Source organism: Numenius arquata, chromosome 1 (assembly GCF_964106895.1).
Source record: "Numenius arquata chromosome 1, bNumArq3.hap1.1, whole genome shotgun sequence".
Lineage (NCBI taxonomy): Eukaryota > Metazoa > Chordata > Aves > Charadriiformes > Scolopacidae > Numenius > Numenius arquata.
In genome coordinates, this window is record NC_133576.1 from 55,863,985 (window position 1) to 55,884,621 (window position 20,637).

At 40.5% G+C, this 20,637-nt stretch overlaps 2 protein-coding genes across 2 annotated transcripts in view; both read left to right on the top strand.

The window, feature by feature from the left end:
- Positions 1–9,945, top strand: part of BCLAF3 (BCLAF1 and THRAP3 family member 3) — a 31,866-nt gene extending 21,921 nt beyond the window's left edge. The window contains exons 10-12 of the mRNA XM_074158558.1: positions 3,222–3,317; positions 7,830–7,985; positions 9,538–9,945. Of these exons, the coding sequence (XP_074014659.1) occupies positions 3,222–3,317; positions 7,830–7,985; positions 9,538–9,567 (282 nt within the window). The 3' untranslated portion in view covers positions 9,568–9,945. The remainder of the gene's footprint in view (positions 1–3,221; positions 3,318–7,829; positions 7,986–9,537) is intronic.
- Positions 9,946–17,456: 7,511 nt separating this feature from the next.
- The window catches only part of SH3KBP1 (SH3 domain containing kinase binding protein 1), a 231,594-nt gene continuing 228,413 nt past the window's right edge, over positions 17,457–20,637 (top strand). The window contains exon 1 of the mRNA XM_074158570.1: positions 17,457–17,753. Coding sequence (XP_074014671.1) covers positions 17,750–17,753 — 4 coding nt within the window. The 5' untranslated portion in view covers positions 17,457–17,749. The remainder of the gene's footprint in view (positions 17,754–20,637) is intronic.

Below are 20,637 nucleotides of genomic sequence, written 5' to 3' on the forward strand. Positions count from 1 at the left end.
TGCTGTTCAGAGAGTCTTGTATTGCAAAAGTACGTTTTAAGTATGAACACTGCCTGGCACCTTGAAAAATGTAAGGACCACAACTAAAAGGCAGTGTTCGGGGAACAATGCATTGGATTTAAGAAGTGGTTTGATGGGTCACCAGAACATTGATGTTGGGTTGACCACACCTTTTTAAATAGGAAACATCCTAAAATGAAGGATATATTACTGGGGCACTGCAATACATGGAAAAAATGAGGAAGAGTTTGAAATGTAAGCAAGAGCTAAAATAATAGCTGTTGAATAGGAAAGTAACTTTCTGTGGTTTTGCTCAGTCTTATAGATTCTTGGGTAGGTATTGGTTCAGTTGGTTTCACAGTCCAAGCAGAATTCTCCAGTTCTTGTGGGAAGCTGCTTTATGCTGCAGAAGAGATGTAGCAATAGCACATTGTATGAGCAAAATTGTAAAGGTGTGGGAAAACACGTGAAAAAGTACATAATAGACATCTCACCACATTTTAGGAGAGTTCCATCTGTAATATTAAAAGCAAACCCTTGGAAATCCAAACCAAAAACTCTAACCTTCAACACTCCTCTAAGGGTTGTTTGTTCTAGTTTATAGGTAAATACTGAGAGAAAATTACGTCAGAGAGCCAGGTTTCAAATGACAAGCATAACAGTGCCAACACTCGGAAAACATGGCAAAAATAACTTTAATAAAAGAGTATTTGACAGGAAAACCACTGCAGCATCTTAAATTACAACACAGGATTTAAACAAAAAAAATATTGGATAAATATTTGCACATTTTCATCTTTATTAGTAAAATTCCATTGTGGTTTTTATTCCTGTTGCTTGAGGAGCTGTGTATATCAGCATTGGTAAAAGATGGATGCTTGACAACTGAAAGCCTCATCAGTAGCTCATATTTGATCCTAGGATGTTGCCTAATGTGAAAACAGATAATGTGTTTGTCATATTAAAGTGCTCTTATGGTAAACTATCAAAATGTGATATTACCACCTCTTTTTGGTATCTTGTTAAGTGGACAATATTAGTCATTTGGGTAAAAATTAAACATGGAAATGGTATTGGTGTGGTTGGCCTACTTTTGGTATCCCATGATTAACCAATATGAGCTCCACAGTGCAAGGTATGAGCATTTGCTACAGCAGGCCAGTAAACGGGAGTGTTTCATGCGTTAATATTCAGTAATTGTAGCTTGAGCTTAAAAGCTGAGAAGAATTTGTGCCTTGAAGGTGCATCTAGCAGGTCTATCTAGCCCTGATGGTAAGAAATGTCCATCTAGTCTTGTATCCCTTTGACGAAAAGAGCATAGCTAAAGAATAAAAGATCAGAACAAGTATCTATTTGTACTTCACTGTTTGTTTGGTTTTGGTTTTTTTCATTTAAAGCCTATGGTTTAGGAAACTCATGAAGAGCAGATTGCTCCATCTGTGCATTAAGTAGTTCTAATGGTTTTGTTTCCATGAATGTACTTGAATATTGAGGGAGGTGAGGATGGGGAGCGATGTATCCACAGTTAGTTGAGACAAGCTTTCTTTTAATTCCCAAAGGTTTATTTTTTACTCTAACAGGAAATTTTCTTGAATGTGTTTTTTTTTTTTTTTTTTGTCTTGCTGAATTCTCAGCTTTAAGAGGAGTGTGCTTCAACAGGGAGCTTCCTGATTTAATTACGTGTTGTATGGAGGAAGTTAATTTGATTTCATGGAGTATCTTCATATTCTTAGAACAAGAAGGGAACTGGGAAGTTCCAGACATGCTTTTCCATCTGTGTATTTAATTTTCCATACCTTTTTTCTTGGAAAAGCCATTTTGACTACCTTGATCTCACTTCTTAGAGTCTTTCTTCCTCTCTTTTTGTTCTCTGCTGAATTGCCTTTTGTCAAGGCATTTTAAGAAGCTAAATAATTGACTTGTAGGCAATAATATATTCTCAAAAAAAAAAAAAAAACCTAGCTTAAATCCCTGTTAAAAGATAACTTGGAGTCTAACACTGTTCTGTTGCGTTTATAGGGCCTCCCCCTTCAAATTCGTAACAGTGTAGGAAAGCATATCCTAAAGTGTTTCTGCAACTGGAAACATTTGGTACTTTGTTAGAGAACAAATTCTGTAAACAGCAAAATATGCATTTGCATTTATTGTTATATGTTAGTATATACGAAATATTTCATGTGAGTCCTCTTCTTAGGCTCTTCTTGAAATGTATTTGAAGCTGTTAAAATTTCCTTTGAAAGAACAGAGTTCAACAGCATTGGAACACTTTTGTGACTATTCAAGAGTGGACCATAAAAAAAAAAATTTGATTGCTAAGAGTTCGTTAGCAAGTCCATTCTGTCTGCATTCGATGACTTTTTAATGTAGCATATGCCAGTATGTAATGCTTCTGTAAATATTTCTAACTGTATGCAGTGATGCAAGAGAATAATATTGTAGCTGTTTGCATCCTCTTAACGTAGCTGTCATAGGAAAAGTTGGAAAAGGGCCAAAATACTCAGTGGCTGGAGGGAGTCCTCTATTTTATGCAAACCATGGCTGTTTGACTGCAGCTGTTGAGTGTGACACACAGTAATTTCCATACTGCTTGTCTCTGCCACTTGCTTTTGAAATCACATGTGTTCCTTGCAAGCAAGTAATCTTCAAAAGGCTGTTGTGTGATACAGAGTTAAAAGTAGAATCTTCTAAGGACCAACGTAATGTGGTATACATTTGTTGTCTGGTTACTGTGGTAGTGTGTATAGTAACAGTATGTGTGTCTTCTCCTCTAAAATGTGATAATCTATGATGACCATATGCTAAGCAGGGATGTCCAGAGTACTAATCTTGTTGTCCTTGTCCCTAACTCAAGGGATGACTGCTATAGCAGCCTGTCTGCTACACTTGCTGCATGCAAATTGAGGCATCTGTTCTTGGGGGGGGCAGGGGTGGAGAATCTTAATTGGGTTGTTACCTGCTTAGATCTCTCCAAGAAGATGATATTCCGGTAGGATGGTCTGTATCATCTGCTTCTATGGGCTCTGCTATCACTTCAGCCAGCGTGGACCCCAGGCCCTATGCTCCTGTCGCTCTGGTTCCTTCAAGCAGTGTCATTGTCTCAAATGCTACAAGATTGAAAGAGTTGCAATATTTGTTAGAATAAACTGGAAACTTTGTATATTTTCTTGAATAATTTAGTAACATTAACTTAATGTTTTCCCATTTTCCTGTTTTGCTATTAGAATTCTTACTATTCTTCAAAACCAAGTGATACTTACCTTCACAGACGTATTAGAGGACACCTTGAAAACGCAGGACCCATCAGAAGACACTTTAAGGTACAGATCAGCTTTTGTGAGGTGTACGTTATCATTATTCAATCCTATTGAGTTCAGTAACGGGAGACACGTTTTTTTAAGGTATTAAGTGCCATGAAAAATAGTGTCATCGTGGCCTAATTTGTTCCATTGAAATAATGGGATGCTTAGCTTTTAGTAGGCAAGAGGGCTGGCAGTGGATTGAGCAGGGTTGTACAGTATTTTGTCCATGCAGGTGAAATAAATTAACTGCAAAGTTGAGAATGACAGTTGCAGAAATTGGACAATGAAAACTCATCTTTCCAAAACCCAAATTGGTCAGCTTTCTTTCCTTCACCTGATGTGTGCGGAAGCCTGAACTATTTCCCAATACTGGGAGAACTGAATTGTACTGCTTTCAAAATTATGTTACTTTTATTAGCCCTTTTGTATAGCGATTTCTGGGGAACTAATCTCTGGTGTATACTCTGCATACTGCTACCTATGCATTTAAAAAAAAAAAATTAAAAATTGTGAAGCTTTATTCTCGGGCCTCAAGATGGTAAAGGGGTGTGCAACTGTGCTTCTTCCTGGGGTAGTGCAGTGGCTTTCTAATGCCTTTTGATTGTAAAATGTATCATGGGTTCAGCAGAAAAACAAAACCCACTTTCTTACTTTTCTGTTGACATGATATGCATGGATCCAGTTAAAGCTCTTTATATTAGAAAAGTATTAATCAAACCTAGAACACCTTACACTCATTTTCTATCTTAAAATTACCCCTATTTATTTAACAGGTGTGTTCTCAAGCGTAAAATAACACACAGAGTAGGTAATTATCTTTCTTGTTTTGTAGATAGTGAAGCTGAAGTAAAGTTTTGATGGCATTTTTGGGTGATGTTTTGAAAGGGGGGCAGTGTAGGTGTGGAATTTTTTGTTTGGTGTTTGGTTCAGGCTCTCCCATTTAGGTGTGTTTTGCCAGTATAAGACAGTCAGATAGCTAAGCTAACACCAGCAACAAATGCTAACGTCATTCTGCTGAAAGAAAAAAAAAAAAGACTTTCCAAGTCTTTCCAAGTTTATTGTGTCAGCCTGATATAACTATTTTAACATGTAAGGACCTCATAGCCTCTTAATTGGTATCCCCTCTATAATATCAACCTATAGAGGACAGAGAGGTCTTTAGCCCCAGCTGCCATATCATTGAGGCAGTGTTGGTATTTGATGTAATATAAAGGAAATGGAAGGCTGCCTTCATTTACATCAGCCTACACTTCTGGAAATAACGCAAGCTTGAAAGTGTCCACTTCAGTTGTCATCATACATATATGTGAATATTGCCTGAATATTGCTGTTTCCAATGATCTGTCCCATGGTGCTTCAATATTTGTAGGGAAAATAGCATATGTACTTGCATTGCAGTTTACATATGTGTATAACACATTTATTACTGCCATGGAAACAGCAGTGCTGATTTGACTTAATTTTATCAACTTCTTTTTTTACGTTTCTCTCTGTGTAACATAAGAGGGGTTTTCCTTCCCATGCTCTTGCTGAAACCTGCTTAGAAGGTGATTTGACTATATTCTATACTCAGCAGACTTTCTTGACTGAATAATTAAACAAAGAAACAAAATAAAACTACTGAAAAACCCACACATGCATGTAATCCCATTCCCGCCATTCTGTGCCCACCCCTCCCCCGCAAAAGTCCAAAGCCCACCATGCTTCTTGGTATATAAAATGGGGGCATTTTAACTTAATAAGAAAAAAAAGAGGATTTATTTAGTGTATGTTAACATACTGCAAGACCATATGTGGGGTTTTTTTAACTTTTTGGAAAAAATTTAAGGTATTTTTTAACAGCAGTTTTATAAAGGTTCTGGAGAAATCTTACAAAATTTAAAAGGTCTTTCTTGTAATGACGATTTGCAGTGAATTGCTAAGCCAACCTTCACGTGAATACATGCATGGTAATCTTTAGAACTTAATTTCATTCACAGTTTAACACAGTTCAGTGTATTTGTGACTGTGGTGGGATAACCCCCGGCCAGCAGCTAAGTACCACACAGCTGCTCGCCCACTGTCTCCTCAGCTCCCCTCCTCCCCCAGCAGGATGGGAGAGAGAATATGGAGAGCAAAAGTGAGAAAACTCAGGGGTTGAGATAAAGACGGTTTAAGTGAAGGAAGGAGGAAGAAAAAAAAAGATGCAGTGGCAGTCGGTCACCACCTTCCAGAAGCTGACTGATGCCCAGTTGGTCCCCAAGCAATAGCTACCCTCCTCCAAAGCCCCATCCTCCCAGTTTCTGTTGCTGAGCGTGTTTCGGAGGTTATATGGTGTGGAATAGCCCTTTCCTCAGCTTGCATCAGCTGTCCTGGCTGTGTCCCCTCCCATCTTCTTGCCCACCCCTGGCCTACTTGCTGGGGAGCAGAGTAGGGGAAGATGAGAAGGCCTTGGCGCTGTGTGGGTAGGGCTCAGCAATACCCAAAACACTGGGGAGTTACCAGTGCTGTTCTAGTCACAAATCCAAAATGTGGCACCACGTAGGCTGCTGTGAAGAAAATTAACTGCATCCCAGCCAGACCCAGTGCGGTGACATATATTTGCTCATATAGACTTATTTTAGAGCTTGAGGTACCATTGCATTGGTTCACAGGCATTGTCATTAGTGTTATTTGTAAGAGAGTCATAATAGATGTCACTTTAGCTGATTTTTTTTTTTTTTTCTTATTTTAGACCAGGAGTTAATGATGTTTTCCACACACATTAGATTACCTCACTTTGCTCTAAGCTATGTGTGACTGCAGTGCCTACATAATGAATGTATATATAATCTGTTAACTTGGTCTACAGCTGATGCTGTTCTACATTAATAATACCGCTGTTCCCCTCCCACCTCACTTATGGAGCATGTAGATACTTGAGTTCACACTCTTAAACTGTGTGTAATCTCACTTTCGATATCTTGTGCCTTTTTCCCCTCTCACTTGGTCTGCTCCTTGTTGTAATGCAAATGCAGTGGCAGACTACTAAGGCCTCATCCTTTCTACCTACTTAGGTCAAAGCAGAAAACCACAGCAGCTGTGGGGGAAATGGGAACTTTTAACTGTGTTCAGGGGCTTAATCCAGCATTAAAAATGCCCTTCAGTTTTCCCTATGGTAGACATGTGCCTACTTAGAGAATTTACTTGCACTTTGTTGTATTGTGCCTGGACTCTGATACTTTTTAGGAACGGGGTTAGCATTTAATAGCCTTCTGCAAGTGTCCTCTGCCTACAAGCACCATAAGAGTAACCCTGGGGGACTGATGGGGCCAGCTTCTCAGTTATCTTCTACGTAGCGTGTGGGTGAAATGACTTGGGAAATAACAAACCCTCTGCATTTGCATAAAGGAACCTCTGTTCTGTACAGTCCTTTCTTAGCTGTTCACCAGCCATGCAGTGGAAAACACAGGGGAAAAACTGGTACCAAACTTACTGCAACGTCAGAGCGTGTGTGTTTTTTTTTTTTTTTTTGAAGTGATCCTTACTCTGTCAAAAGGAGACTGATTTCACCAAAGTAATTGGGTCATGCTCAAGAAGGTCTATTTCTGTGATATGTTTTGTTCTTTCCTACCCTTTAAAGGTGTTTATAAAAGAATTTTATATGGTCAGGATGTTTTTTCTTTTTCGGCTGGAAAGCCATTGTTTGTTTAAATTTAGGGGAGGGGAAACCTTTACATTTAAAGGATGAATATATACAGGAATGCTTTCTAAAGGGATCACGTTGGAAAACTTAAAATGGCAGTACTGGAAACCTATGAGAAATTATGATAAACAGGGGTTTTCTTACTGCCTATTTTTTTTACTGCCTATTTTGTTGGAGGTCCAAGTGCTTAGGAATGAAAACCTTCTTTTATAACCTTAACTACTGTGGTCAGTGTTGATCTTGCTATATTCTTTCTGTGTATTTATAATGCTGTTCAGCTGTAAGGCTTTTGTTATCTCTGTGGCCTCTGCTCCTGGTCCCACACTAGGTTAGTTAGTATTCCAGTCTGGAGGTGACCAAGACATAGAGCAATGAACGTATGTTCAGATCGTAAGATCTTAAAACTATAGGAAAAAAAAAATATATATATACTATATATATATATATATACACTTCTGTTTAGTATGACTTTTTTGACTTGCCATGTGCGCCCACTGCAGGCCTGACATCAGTGAATTTTTTAGCAATAGTGAGGTGTTGTCTTAAACCATCATCAAGAAAAAAGTTTACTTTCATTAAAGTTTAAAAAATGTTAAAATGTTGTACAGTACATCTACTTTTTTCTATGAGGAAGATAATTTCAGATCTTTTTAAAAGTACAATACAGCAGTTCTTTGAGCCACATGGTAACTAGTGGTCTGAGGAATATTAAATCAGAAATAATGCACTCTGCACTTGCAAATGCACACTTCTGTTGTCCAGTACTGTAAGTTTTACATGTGTATAACTGTAAATATAAACCATTGAGTTTTGATGCCCTCATTTTCCATATTTTCTTTTTTCCCTCCCTTCCCCCACCCTTACAGAGCAACTTTGCGGATGGCCGTTTGCAATCCCATTATAAATCAGGCTTAGTACAGAAGGGTTTATATATTCAGGCTAAGTACCAGCGGTTACGTTCTGTTGGTGTAAGGGGATTTACCACTAATAAATTCAGAGATGGATTTTTGAGGAAAGAAAAGGTAAGTTGGCTTAACTTATTTTTCACTAAGCCATTTATAAAATATGAATATTCATATGATCCATTCCAATTTTTAAATCCCCATGGAATAACTTGGATGGGATTTTCTGGAATATTGGCTCTTTGTACTTTACGAGCAAACTTGATTCCGGGCTCCTATTTCTTCCATGTTTATTCCATAGAAACTTGCTGAAACGTGCTTTGGGTAATTGCAGATCAGAGGTGGCCTCTGAGATTCTGTAGTTGCCTCTCTTTCAGTGTTCTCTCCTTGAGCTCAGTTGATCTCCCTTCCTGTTGATAGGAAGGGGAAGTGGCCTTCTGTAAAAGAAATATTATGTCCTCTTAGGGTATGGTTTTAAATCAGTGTGAAGGGTATTAATTTTTTTTTTTTACTACATCTGTTTGTCCTTTTTGTTTATGATACCTTAAATTAATCATGTGCTTTAAAGCACACACTGGAGTGCTGTTCTGAATAAAGCATTCTATACTATATATTGACTGTGTGAAATGGTTTCATAAGCTCAAGCTGAAATAATTGGGCATATCCATTTTATGATACCTTTTGATTGATGGTGTGCAAGGGACAGCAATAATCTTGAACTGCAGAAGAACTTTTGAACTATATAAAATGTTGCAGCTTTTGTGAGGATCAGTAGTTAAAACATTCTAAACCCTTTCTTAGAATTGATCAAGTATGATCAAAGTAGTAGAAGGTTACTCATGACATCAGAGAATTGGATTAGATGACCTACACAGCCCCTTACAGTCCTGTGTGAAAAAAACCAAGAACCAAACCCTTGAGTAAACGGGTCACTTGTTGCTGAAGTATACCGGTGAATGCCTTTTACATTTGCATGGACTCTGATAAGTATGACCTCTGAAGGCTAAATTGAATAGGAATTGGTGGAAAATAGATGGAGAAGGATTTTTTCCAAAAATTATGACCTTGTAAAATGGGCATCCAAGTGCTATAATTTTGTTGTAGTGAGCTTTTCCTTGATAATTTCCAATGCTTTTCTATAAGTGGATATTAAGGTTTTTGTCTGGAACCTATAAAGCATGCTGAACACAGTCTGGCTGCTGGAGATCATGATTTGAATTAGAGAAGCATAATAAGATCTGAATATTGATATTTTTTTTTTTTTTTTTGGCTCAATGAAGGACTAGAGTATCCTCTGAGTTGTAAAATAAAGTAAATAATAAGTAAAATAAATCCTGAAGAGTAAGTATGACAGCCATTTTCTTAACAGCATACTGATTGCTGGTTGGCTAATTCTTAAAAACCAAAACTGTTCTTCAGATTCTAGCATTTCCCATATGTTGCCTATTGTAAGGATTAAACTTGTCCTCGAGGTTTGTTAAACTAATCTGAAAGTCTTTATTTCACCCTTTTGAAATAATTATGCATATGCATCCTTTAAGATTGTGCTGTTTCAATCCATAATTGAAAGAATCTCCTATGTTACATACTATAATAATACAGTACTTAGGAAGGTTGGGAGGCTTTTTTCCACTATTACAACTTGACAGTAACGATTTTTTTCTCTCTTTAGGGAAATTTAAATATTGCAACAGAAACCTGAACTGAGCTGTGATCCTGAAGTTGAAACAGATAATACAGCAAAGGGAGCATCTGTTCATTTTTGGACAACATTGTCAAGACTTAAAATAGGATAAAGGAACTAACCCTGTAACTTTCTTGATTAAAAAAAAAACTTTATTTTTCAGTAGTGGAATGCTGCAGAACTTTTTTACAGTTTTAACAATTGCTTTTAAAGTACACTATTCAATTGAAACATTGTAGTATGTACCTTTAGTTCCTTTTACATACCAGTCTCAAGTAAAGAAGTCATTGAAGGGAGTCTTATTTATTGAATACCTTTTCTCTAAGCATGATGTTACAGATGGAACTTGAGTTGTTATACCCGGAGGTTTATATGTTGGAAGTTTATTGCTTATGTAATAAAAAAAAAAAAGAAAAAAAAAAGTGCCTGAATTGTTTGGTAATAGCACATTAGCTCAGGATTTTCCAAGTAATGACCTTTTAGGTTGTGCAATAGATTTAACACCTCTGTTCAGTCATTTCTGTAAAACAGTATTTGTATTACTTTATTTTAGTTGAATAATATACTTGGGGTTTCTGATGTGTATATACATTTGTAAATTGTTAGAATGTTGGGACAACTTTCAGTATTTGATTAAAATGAATGGTAACAGGCAGGTATGTAACGTACTGTAGCAGTAGCTTATAACTGCACTGAAAGCATGCTTGGGTTTGTTAGAGGATTAGTTGGTCTGTATTCAAAATTATTCTGTCTCATTATATTTTGGTGTATGACATTCTTGACCAAGCCACATGTTCTCTAATCTTTTTCGTCATAAATGACTTGGTGATTTCCTGGATTCTGAAATTGGGGCCTGAAGTATTTAATTACGAGAAAAACAAAAAACGTAAGTTTTTATAAGCATGTCTTCTAACAAAGCTGTTCATAATTGAAACTGCTTTAATGCAGATAGCTTGTAATTTCGTTCAAAATCCCAGTAATTCTCTGAACTTTACCGTACTGCAATAGTGTAATGCTGTGTGCAAAACTCAAATAGCCAGACAGGTTTTATAAGCAGCTATACACAATATTGTGTTTATTTCCTGTTTATAGCCTTGCCTTAATATATCATAGGGTTGTGTGTATGTATTACAGATTTGTTTGGACTTTTTATTGCTGGTAAATTAAAGATGCCTAGCAAGTAGTTTTCAGAGATGTTCTTATTTGAGAATTAAGTTATTCTCCATATCCACAGCGTATGCAGGCTAATCTATTTCCATCATTTCCCAGACAGTGTTAGCCATACAGAATGCAGGCTAGTCTCTGTCGTGGATAGTAGATCAGAATTCTAATACTGGGTAGAGGTATGTTCATAGAAAAGGAAATCTGTTTTTTGGGTGGGAAGTCAGGATGTGATTTCTGCATGCTTTTTTGTGATGTTTTTTCAACAATGCCTTCAGTAGAGAGACTATTTGAAAGTGTAGGTATGGCTCAGAACAGCTAAAATAGTGTTACTTAAAATCTTCAGTTCATGGAGCGCACTGCTTAGCGTTCATAGAGAATAAGCAGGCAGAAAGTGTGCCACGTTCATTGATGTTACGGTCGTTCCACAATGACACCAGATGGTTTGTTTCTAAAACCCAAGATTCAACATGTGCACACAGAATGGGAAGCTAAAGGAAAGAAATTCCCTGGTCAAATAGAGGCAGGCAACTTTCTGCACGCAGGAAAATATTTATTTACTTATGCTGTCAGTGATGAATCTGGCAAAATCATCCTGTGTAGGTTTACGAGGACATGAAAATGAGGAATTGAAACGAGCTTAAGTGAGTCAACCCAAAGTGAATGTGGAGTAGCTGGAGCTGAGCAGGCAGCTGGCAGGCGAGTGCTGCATATACCCCTGCAGATGAGGGCAGGTTTATCCTCAAGCCAACAAGCTACTTGCACTGCTACTGAATGTGGTAAAGCACTGTAAAACACCTAAGAAGTAAAACCGTATATGACATAGGACAAACTACTGAAGCTATATTGTCTTATTCAACAGGATTCTACTGTTTCTGTAAGCTTCCTGCAGTGTTCTTATTAAAGCCTGAAGAGAACTCGTTGTTGAGCAAATGGGAAAAGTGGATACATGAAGAAACTTCTGATGTGGCAGTCTTGCTAACACTGTTTGGAAGTAATGCTGAAGTAGCCAGACTTCAGTCAATTAAATGCTGCTTTACTGGGTTGAAAGTCTGACTGGTTCCTCTGGTTTTGTGCTTTCTTATTTTACCTGTGCATGACTAGGTATCTCTAATTTGTTTTCTGCTTTAACAGTTTAGCTTTGTTTGTTTTTTATTTCTACAACTGTGAGCGACATATTACAAACATGGTTTTTTTGGCATGTTTACTGACTATGATTTTTTTTTTTATTTTCCTCCCCCTTGCCCAACCTTGGTCCCAAGATGGGTGTCATATGATGAAATGCAGTCATTGTTTCAGTTGCTTTAGCTTTTATTAAAGGTGATAAATTTGCTCAAATCACATTCTTTACTGATAACTTTACTAATTTAGGATTTTGTCATGGTAAAACTCCCTATATTTTATAAAATTCATGCAGAAATTCAATTCTGTGACTGGCTTAGGCGCTAGAGGCATCTGCTCTGTTACCTGGTGTGAGACATTGCTATATACATTTATCTTTGTGAATTACAGAGACTTGTGTCTATATACTCATACACAAATCAGCTTATTTATTCTTCTAGCACAGGAAAGTTCTGTTGTACTGGAATATAATGCTTTGTTGAGAACAAAGTATTGAAGTTACTGATTGGGTTGTGAAGCCACAAAAAAAAGCGTTAAGTAGAAGAAAGGTCCATTTACTTGAATAACTCGGTGCCTTTCTGTATTGTGACTGCATTGTGGAAAACACCTGTACAAAGACTTAAGTAATATCCTGATTATTGCATTGTTTCTAATGAGAGCATGGACTCATAACAGTTGTTAAAATAACCACTTACTTTAAATACGTGTGTAAAGCCTCAGAAGGAAAAGAGCATCTCTTGTATTAGTAAAGTCTGTCGCTGCATTTGCATTGGAAGGGCAAGTTAAAAATGTGATTGTCTAAGAGCTTTTGAGCTTTCTGTTTTATACTTTGAAAATATAAATGTGAATTGCCTTTCTTTTGGTTGACTTGAAATGACTGTTAAATGCTCATGTCATATTCTCAATTGTTCACATGTGAAGTTGTTTTTTTTAATTGCTATCCAAAATGCAGTGGATTTAATATGACTAGTCTTCCTTATAAGTGTCTGAAATAATAAGTTGTTGTGAAGTTAGCATTTATATTGCCGATCCATTTAATGTCTACATAATTAGTTAGAATCCTCATTTTAAACTTTGTGATGATTGAGTTCACAAGGTTAACAAAATTCTGGGGCTAGTAAGAAGCAACATATTGCAGGGCTTCTACAAGCCTGCCTTAACTCCAGTAATTGCTTACATGTGTAAAATCACCTTACCTGATGGATTTAGGTGGTCTTGAGACCTGGATGTAACTCTCAACTCAGGTAACTGATAGCAGAGGATGGGAGTAAATTCAGCTGATCTCCAGTTGTGATAAGTGTTTACCTGCTGCTTCTCTCCCAGGGCCTCAGGGTGAAATGCTGAATTTTCTTTATATGAACTTAGTTGCTTTAAAAACAAATAAACAAAAAAATCCCAAGATTATGCTTTTGTGGCATTAAAAAGGCAGGGCTCTCAACTTGCTTGTTATGCATCGGAAAGTCATTTTCTGCTGTGTCTTGGAAATGGATAGTGAGAGTTGCTCGAAGATGATGATTAAAGATTATAGCAAAGAGAGACTTGATTTCGCAGTATTCACCTTAGAAGACTGTATATTGAGGGATATCTTTTAATTTCTTTGCTTTCTGAAGGGATCTCTTCCCACACTGTGGGAAGAAACATGCCTCTTGCCTTTCTTTAAGCATCTGAACAGCCATCTACAAATTTCTCTACGGGAGAGCTCTCTAAAAAGACTTCAGACTTGCATCCTAATGAATCTGGAGGAGGAAAAAAAAATAAAATATGTTTCTGCACATAACTCTGGCCCTTGACAGACTTCATTCTGCTGCTGCAGGATTTGAAGATAGGAGGTTCTTCAGCCTCCTTACGAAGGAAAAAAAAATAAATAATAAAAGCCATTTCAAGATCTTTGAAAGCCTACTTGTAATACTTGACTTCTTAATAGACCTTAAGGACAGTGATGAACATTTAAGTGTGTTCTGTTTCAAGCTCAGTGAGCATAAATTTTCAGTGTTAAGATCACAGAAAACTGTTGTCATAACACCTGCCCTTTCCTTCCATGCCTGATGGTTTTTGTTGTTGGAGGGTTTTTGAGTAGGTATTTAGCCATGTGGTTTAATAGCTCAATGCTGCCTGCCACTTTAATACAGTTTTCTTCTGTTCACTGTTCATTGCTCTGAATTTTGTCTAAGCAGTCTAAATCTCATGTTGTCTTTTTAATATTTCATTTTCTGTAAATAATGTAGTAGATGGCTTTTATTTTGTGACTGGCTTCTCTTATGTCTTTATTGTTGAGGGAAGAGACAGGGTGGAAACAGTTGTTTGAGTACACTCTTCATGGAATAAAAAAAAGCCTCATTGTTTTGTTTTAAGAATAGCAGGAATTTTTTTTTCCCCCCAATTGAATGAGGGTGTGGACTAATGTCCACTTCTAAGGAATACATTAATGACCTTATTTATACTGTAGTTTCATAAGGACCATCTACTGTCTGTATGTGCACATTTATGTACACATGCAAACACAATATTAGAAACCTTTAATGTAGTTATTTCTAAGTGTGGATAAGAAATGACATTTCTAAACTACTGAAGATGGAGTTAAGTGCAAATGCATTTTAAGTCTGTAGTCCTTGGAGTCCACAACGGTGCTTTTGACAATGTTATCCCATATCTAAAAGCCTCATTCATAAGTATATATTAAGATGTAGGTATGTTTATATGTATGTTTAACATAGTTTATATAAAATCAATGTAAATTTTGTTTCTACAGACAATAAATGTTTTAACAAAAATTTTACTTATAAGTGATTTGATTTCGTAGTTATTAATATTTGGTGTCATTTTCAGAGTATTTTACTTGATCTGTGTAGCCACTGAATTTTTTTTTTTTTTTGGTATAACTGTTCCTTCTATAACTTCATTTATTGCTTCGTTTTGAGATTAAGGTATTGATCTACATTCTAGGCACATTTTTTGGCTAAAAGAATCTTTCCAAAGACAAAATATGATTCTCACTCATTATTAGCACAAAACAGACAATGTAGAAAAGAAACTTTGAAAAGCAGGTATGTCCATCTCCTCCATGGCATTCAAAATCCTTAGCACCTCTACCAAACTCTGATTCTTGCCCTATAAAGGGGCAGCATGGGGGAAGGTGCACATTTGCTTGGCTAACTTTACCAAAGTTTACATTTAATAAAATAGTATGATTTTTAGAATTCCCTTAATAAAGTATCATCAGCGTGAGATGAGAACAACCATGTTAATTTAATACTAAGATCCCCTAATAGGTTGGAGTGAGAATGAGGTGAAGCTAGGAGAATACACTTGCAGTGATTAATTTAAAGGAGAAGAGTTAACTTTCCCCACTACTTACTTAAATTTACCATAATCTAGATCTCAGTCTTCACTGTATGTAAGTAATTTGGGTTCTTTTAAAATAATTCTAATCTGGTGATTATCCTTGAATGGGATAGTACAGCAAAACTCTAAAAGTTTTTCAGGTAATAGAGGTCAAATGCCCTTATGCAACGAAGAATTGTGGATAACAAGCCAGCATTTATTAAGGTGTATGAATAAATGAATGTTCGCTTTCTGCTAGTGTGTGACTGGGCTAAAAGATGGTCTGCATGTTTATGAAGATAAAATGAATTTGTTTTTGGTTTCCCCCTCTGCCTCCAGTCATGGAAGTCCATCAGTAGTTTGTGATTGGTGTCCCAGTGTTCCTGAAAATAGTACTGAGATGATTAAATGTTTGAACCTTTCAGTGAAACAGCTGGAGGCTGTCTACACCTACATCCAGCCTATTTCCATTTGCATTCCTTTTCATAGTTGAACTTACTTTCCTGTTTTAGTTATGTTTAAAAACTTTTTGAAAAGTTGCATATTATGTCTCCGAAGGTTTTGGTTTATCACAATAACTAACTTTTCACAAAAGATTAGAATTAGAAAAGACAAACTTCATTAATGCTGATGTTCCATTGCTGCTATAGCATGTAAATAAGTAACTTAAAAAAAAAATTATGTCAAGAATTAGGAATTCAGTCTAAATACCTAAGCCTCTAATTGGTTAAACTCCCCTAATTTTCTATCAAACAGTTCACCACTGTCACAATTCCAAAAATATGGATTTTCATAGCCAAGAAGCCAGATGCCACCTGGAAAGACTTTCTAACCTGAAAAAAAACTTTTTTCAAAAAGCTCTGTTGTACTTGGGTGGGAGCACAGGGAGGAGAAGTACAAAAATCTTATCCTGTGTGTTACTGTCAGTTTTCTGTCTTTATACCCACATTAATTACCTGAGGTTAGAACAGGCTTTTTTTGCTTAACCTTTCGTTAGCACTGAAGGTGCTTGTGCTGTAACAGATGTTACTTATCGTTATTGTTTATACCAGATTACATAGTTTTTAATCTGCTATTCCCCTTGGCTACTACTGGGTTTGGTTTTTTTTTCCAATGCTCTTTACCTGGGTGAAGATTTTGCCTGTGAATAAGGCCTCAGTAGGTGCCTGTCTGTCCAGAAATGTTACAGATCTGTGAACTGCTCTCCCTTTTGCTCAGTTTTATTATAGCGTGCATTTCACATCTTCCTGCAATACCTGAAAAGAACAATCAGCTGCTCATGTGCGACTCCGCTCTTTTTTCCCCGAAACACCACCAACAAAAAATCCACCCTTCATCTGATCTTTTTGTCTTTCTACATTTTCTTCCCTCCCGGCTTCCAGACTGTAAAGTGTTGGGGGGGGGGGGGGAGCCTGGCAGCTGCCGGCGGTGCGGCCCGGGCTGCCACCCCCGCTTCCCTCACGGCCGAGACCGGGGCGAGACGAGGGGCACCCACGGAGCTGCCGCTACAGTTCCCCGTCTCCCCGAGGTCAGAGCCCCGGGGGCAGGACCGGGCACGGCCTGAGCGGGTAACCTCTCCCGGGGGCGTGCGCCGACGAGGAAGGTGGGTGGCAAGAGCCTGAGGTACCCTCCTGTCCCGCCGCGGGGGAGCGGCCGCCCGCTCCCACAGACGGTGTCCGGAGCCCAAAGCGCCCTCCCTCCTCCCCCAGCACCGAAATAAGGCGAGACCCTTCCCCTCCCCGTGCCCGGCCGACGCTTCCTGGCCTAAGAGGGAAGGAACCACCCACCCCTCTTCCCTCCCCCTCCCCCCCCGTCGGGCAAGGCGGGCCCGGGGCGCTGCGGCACCCCTTCTCCTCCGTCCCTAACCCCGCAGGGGACCCGCCGCTTCGCTTCGCTCCGCTCCCCTTCCTTCCTCCCTCCCCGCCCTCCTTCCCCCGCCGCCGCCGCCGCTCCCGGCGGCCCGAGGCGGCGCAGCGGCTCTGGCGCAGTCTCGCGACACTTCCCGCAGCGCCGAGCCGCGCCGCGCCGCTCGCCCCGGCAGCAGCAGCAGCAGCAGCAGCCGCCCGCGGAGGGGGAGACCCAGCTGCTCCCCTCGCCCCGCCGCACGCACCGGCCGGCGGAGGGGGAACGACTCCCGCCCTCCGGGGCTCGGCAGCAGGAGCGCCTCCGGGCGCCCGGGCTCGGCCCCGCGCTTTCTCCTGGGCTGCTCTGCCCGGCGGCAGCGGGGACCCAGGTGGCTGGCAGGGGCTGAAGGCTGAGCCCCTTCTCTCGCCTGATTTCTTCTTTTTTTGGTTGTTCTTGTTGGGTTTTTTTGGTCTGTGGGGTTTTTTTGGGGTTTTTTTTTGTTTTGTTTTAATAAATACATACGACTACATATGCTGAGGGAAGCCGAGGTGCTGCTGGCAGGACGCAGAATGCAGCCCAGCTGCAGCGGGTGCTGAGAGCGGCGGCCGCCGGAGGAGGGAGCGGCTCTGTCAGCAGCCTCCTCTCCTTCCCGTGGCGGCGGCTCGGGCTGTCTCTCGCCCCCATCGCCGTGGCCAGCCGCCTCAAACTTTAAGCCTGTTTCCGTCGCCAGGCAAAGCCCAGTTCGACATAAATGGGTGAGTTACAAGCTGTCGGCTCCGAGTTGGCGGTACTGGGGGGACCGGCCGGGGCTCCCGCCGGGGGCGGGGTGGGGTGCTTGCCGCCCCGAACGGAGGGCCGGGGATAGCGGGGAGGGAGCTGGCCGCCCCCAGCCTCCGCTCCTCCGCCTCACGGCTTTTAACTTCTCCTCCCCTCCCCCGGCCGAGTCAATAATTGTTTTTATGTGACAGGCGGAGAGGTCGGGGTTTGCGGCGGCGGGGCGAGGGCCGGGCGCCCCTGGGGGCTGCCGCGCGGTGGGCGATCCCCAGCGGGGCTGACAGGGTCACAAACCCTCCCGTGCAGCGGCTGGCCGGCCTCGCCGCCTTTCCGCGCCGGGTACAGCCACCCCCGGGCAGCGTGGGGTGTGGTGGCGCCGGGCTGGGCGGAGATGGGGGGTACACGGGAACACCTCCGCCCCGGGCGCGCAGGTTGCGTTCCTTCGGCCGAGGGGCTGAGGGGAGGGCGCGGGGCGGCTGTGTGTGGGGCGTGCCGCCCCGCCCCGCCGCAAGGGGGCGGCCGTTGGGGCCGTTGCGCGGGGGTCGTTGGAAGAGTTGCGCGGGGGGCGGTTGCGCTCGGCAGCCGCTGCCCGTGAGGTGGCTCCCGCGGACTTCGGAAAGAGGTTGCGCCTGCTTGCCCGGCCCGGGGTGGGCATCGCCCGCTACCTGTGCGGCGAGGGAGGCGTGGGCAGCGGGAGGACGAGGGGATGAATTGTCCCATTATGTGGGGCGAGGCGGCGGCGGCGGCAGCAGCAGCAGCGGTGCCAGGCGCGGGATGGCTGAGCGATGCGCCCCGGGGCGTCGCTGGAGCGGCGCTAGCCCGCGGCTCCCTCTGCCCAGCACCGTGCCCGCTGGAAAATGACGGATTGGAGGGAACAAAAGAAACTGCCTGCTGTTGGTAGGCAGCCCTGGGTGTACCCACCGCCCGGCGAACGGTGCTCCAAAATAACCCACGTTTAGATGTCCTCATGCCCCCGGCTGCCCGCTTTGCTCACTGTAGCGAAAATGCTGTTGGACTGTGGGGGAACCTGAGAGCAGCGTCACTAAACCGACTAAATATAATGCATTATGTGGGCAGACATTTTACACAATTTTACCTGTTGTAATACAGTGATGTTGGGAATGTAGTAGGGAAAAAAAAAAAATCATCCCTTTGTTCTTTAAGAGATTGGTTTGCGGGATATTATCAGAGTGATGCACAAATGCTGTACCTGTATACTACAGGATTAAACACTAGCCTTTCGCTATTGACTTTCAGTTAGTCCTCCAGTTCAGGCTGAAATATGCTCACCCCTATGCAGCTCATTCAGCTGTATTGATCTGGGTGAACTCTGCTGCAGCTGACAGTAGGCCAGCATCCCAGACCGCCACATTTAATTGGGTGTGCATTGTAGAAGACTCTGTTAGGGTTGGTTTGCCTGTTAGCTAACACAGCTCTCAACTTCTGTCTTCTGTAGCAATAGATGAGATTTTAAACATAGTGCTGTAATGAGATGTAGGGTTTATAATTGCTGAATGGAGCAAAATTTGTGTTCAGTAGGGCATAGCACAAAAAATAATTTTTTAAAATATTATTTTAGTTTTCTTATCCTCTCTCAGCATGCCTATTTCTTATTAACCTTGTATTGCAATACAATAAGACTTTTCTGATTTTCGCCTGATCTGTAGTCCAAATGTTAGCCCTTTTTAGCTTCACAGTACAAAAGATTAAGGAAAGCAATAAATGACCGTTGAAGTAACTTGCATTGATAGAGCTCTAAAAAGGTTTGTGAATACTGTAACTTAGCAGTGAAAGCCATCTTTTTTCCTTTTACCTACCTTCCCTCCCCTGGGCTGGCCACAATCATACACATCTGGCTTCTTTAGAGCTCATTTGGATAATGACTTTCCCAAATCACTGTGATTCAGTCAAGACTTTTATTTGCAGAATGGGAGTGGAGGGAAGGTAGATATGGTTTCATTGTTTTTCATATCTTTAAATGCTAAGTGATTCTTTGAGTTTAAAAACAAATAGAAAAATTGTGCAAGGTAGTAAAGGAATGAGTAGTATGAAAACAAAATCTTGCTAGGAGATATCAAATGGAAACAGCTTTATTAAAAACATTTTTAACATTCGTAGCATTTTTGAAAGATATTTTAGATGCAGAAAAGAATAGGTGATTTCTTTACGTGCACTACACTGTGAAGGTTCTTAATGTTTTATTTTTTAATTACTTGTATGTCTTCCTTTTTAACCACTTATTTTCTGTATGGCACTGCATATTGTTTAAGTCCAACCCTGTGCATATATATATGTATGTTACATTTATGTGTATATTAAAGTTTAGTGTATGGCACCAAGCTTTTTTACAGCATGTACCTCAAACCTGATAAGAAATACAGCTTTATTGATATTTTATGCATTCTTCTGTGACATCATAGGTAGAGTATACTAAAGTGAATTAATTTACAGTTGGAGTTGACTCATCAGGAGAGCTGAGTGAAATAATTCCCTTTAAACATGGAAAGAGGATAAGGCAGAGACATTAAAAGTAATTGTGAATACAGTGGAACAAGCTTGGTCCCCCTCCTTAAATGTCTGAGAAATGAAGAGGTGGTGTTTTGTGGAGACTTGGATGGGTGGGTGTTGTTTCTTTGTTGTTACTTTTGTTTGTGTGCTTGTTTATTTGTTTGTTTTAAGATTACTTAGAATTGCATATGACTAGACAACTCCTCAGTCTCATTTGCAAGAGCTTTGCATGCCCACACATCAGACTGTCCTCCTGAAGTCGGAGGTCCAGCAAATGAACTAAGAAGGTGTGGTAGCTTCTTGGGGAAAAGACTGTTTTGAAATGTACTACATTCTGAAGTCTTTGCAAGAGTACAA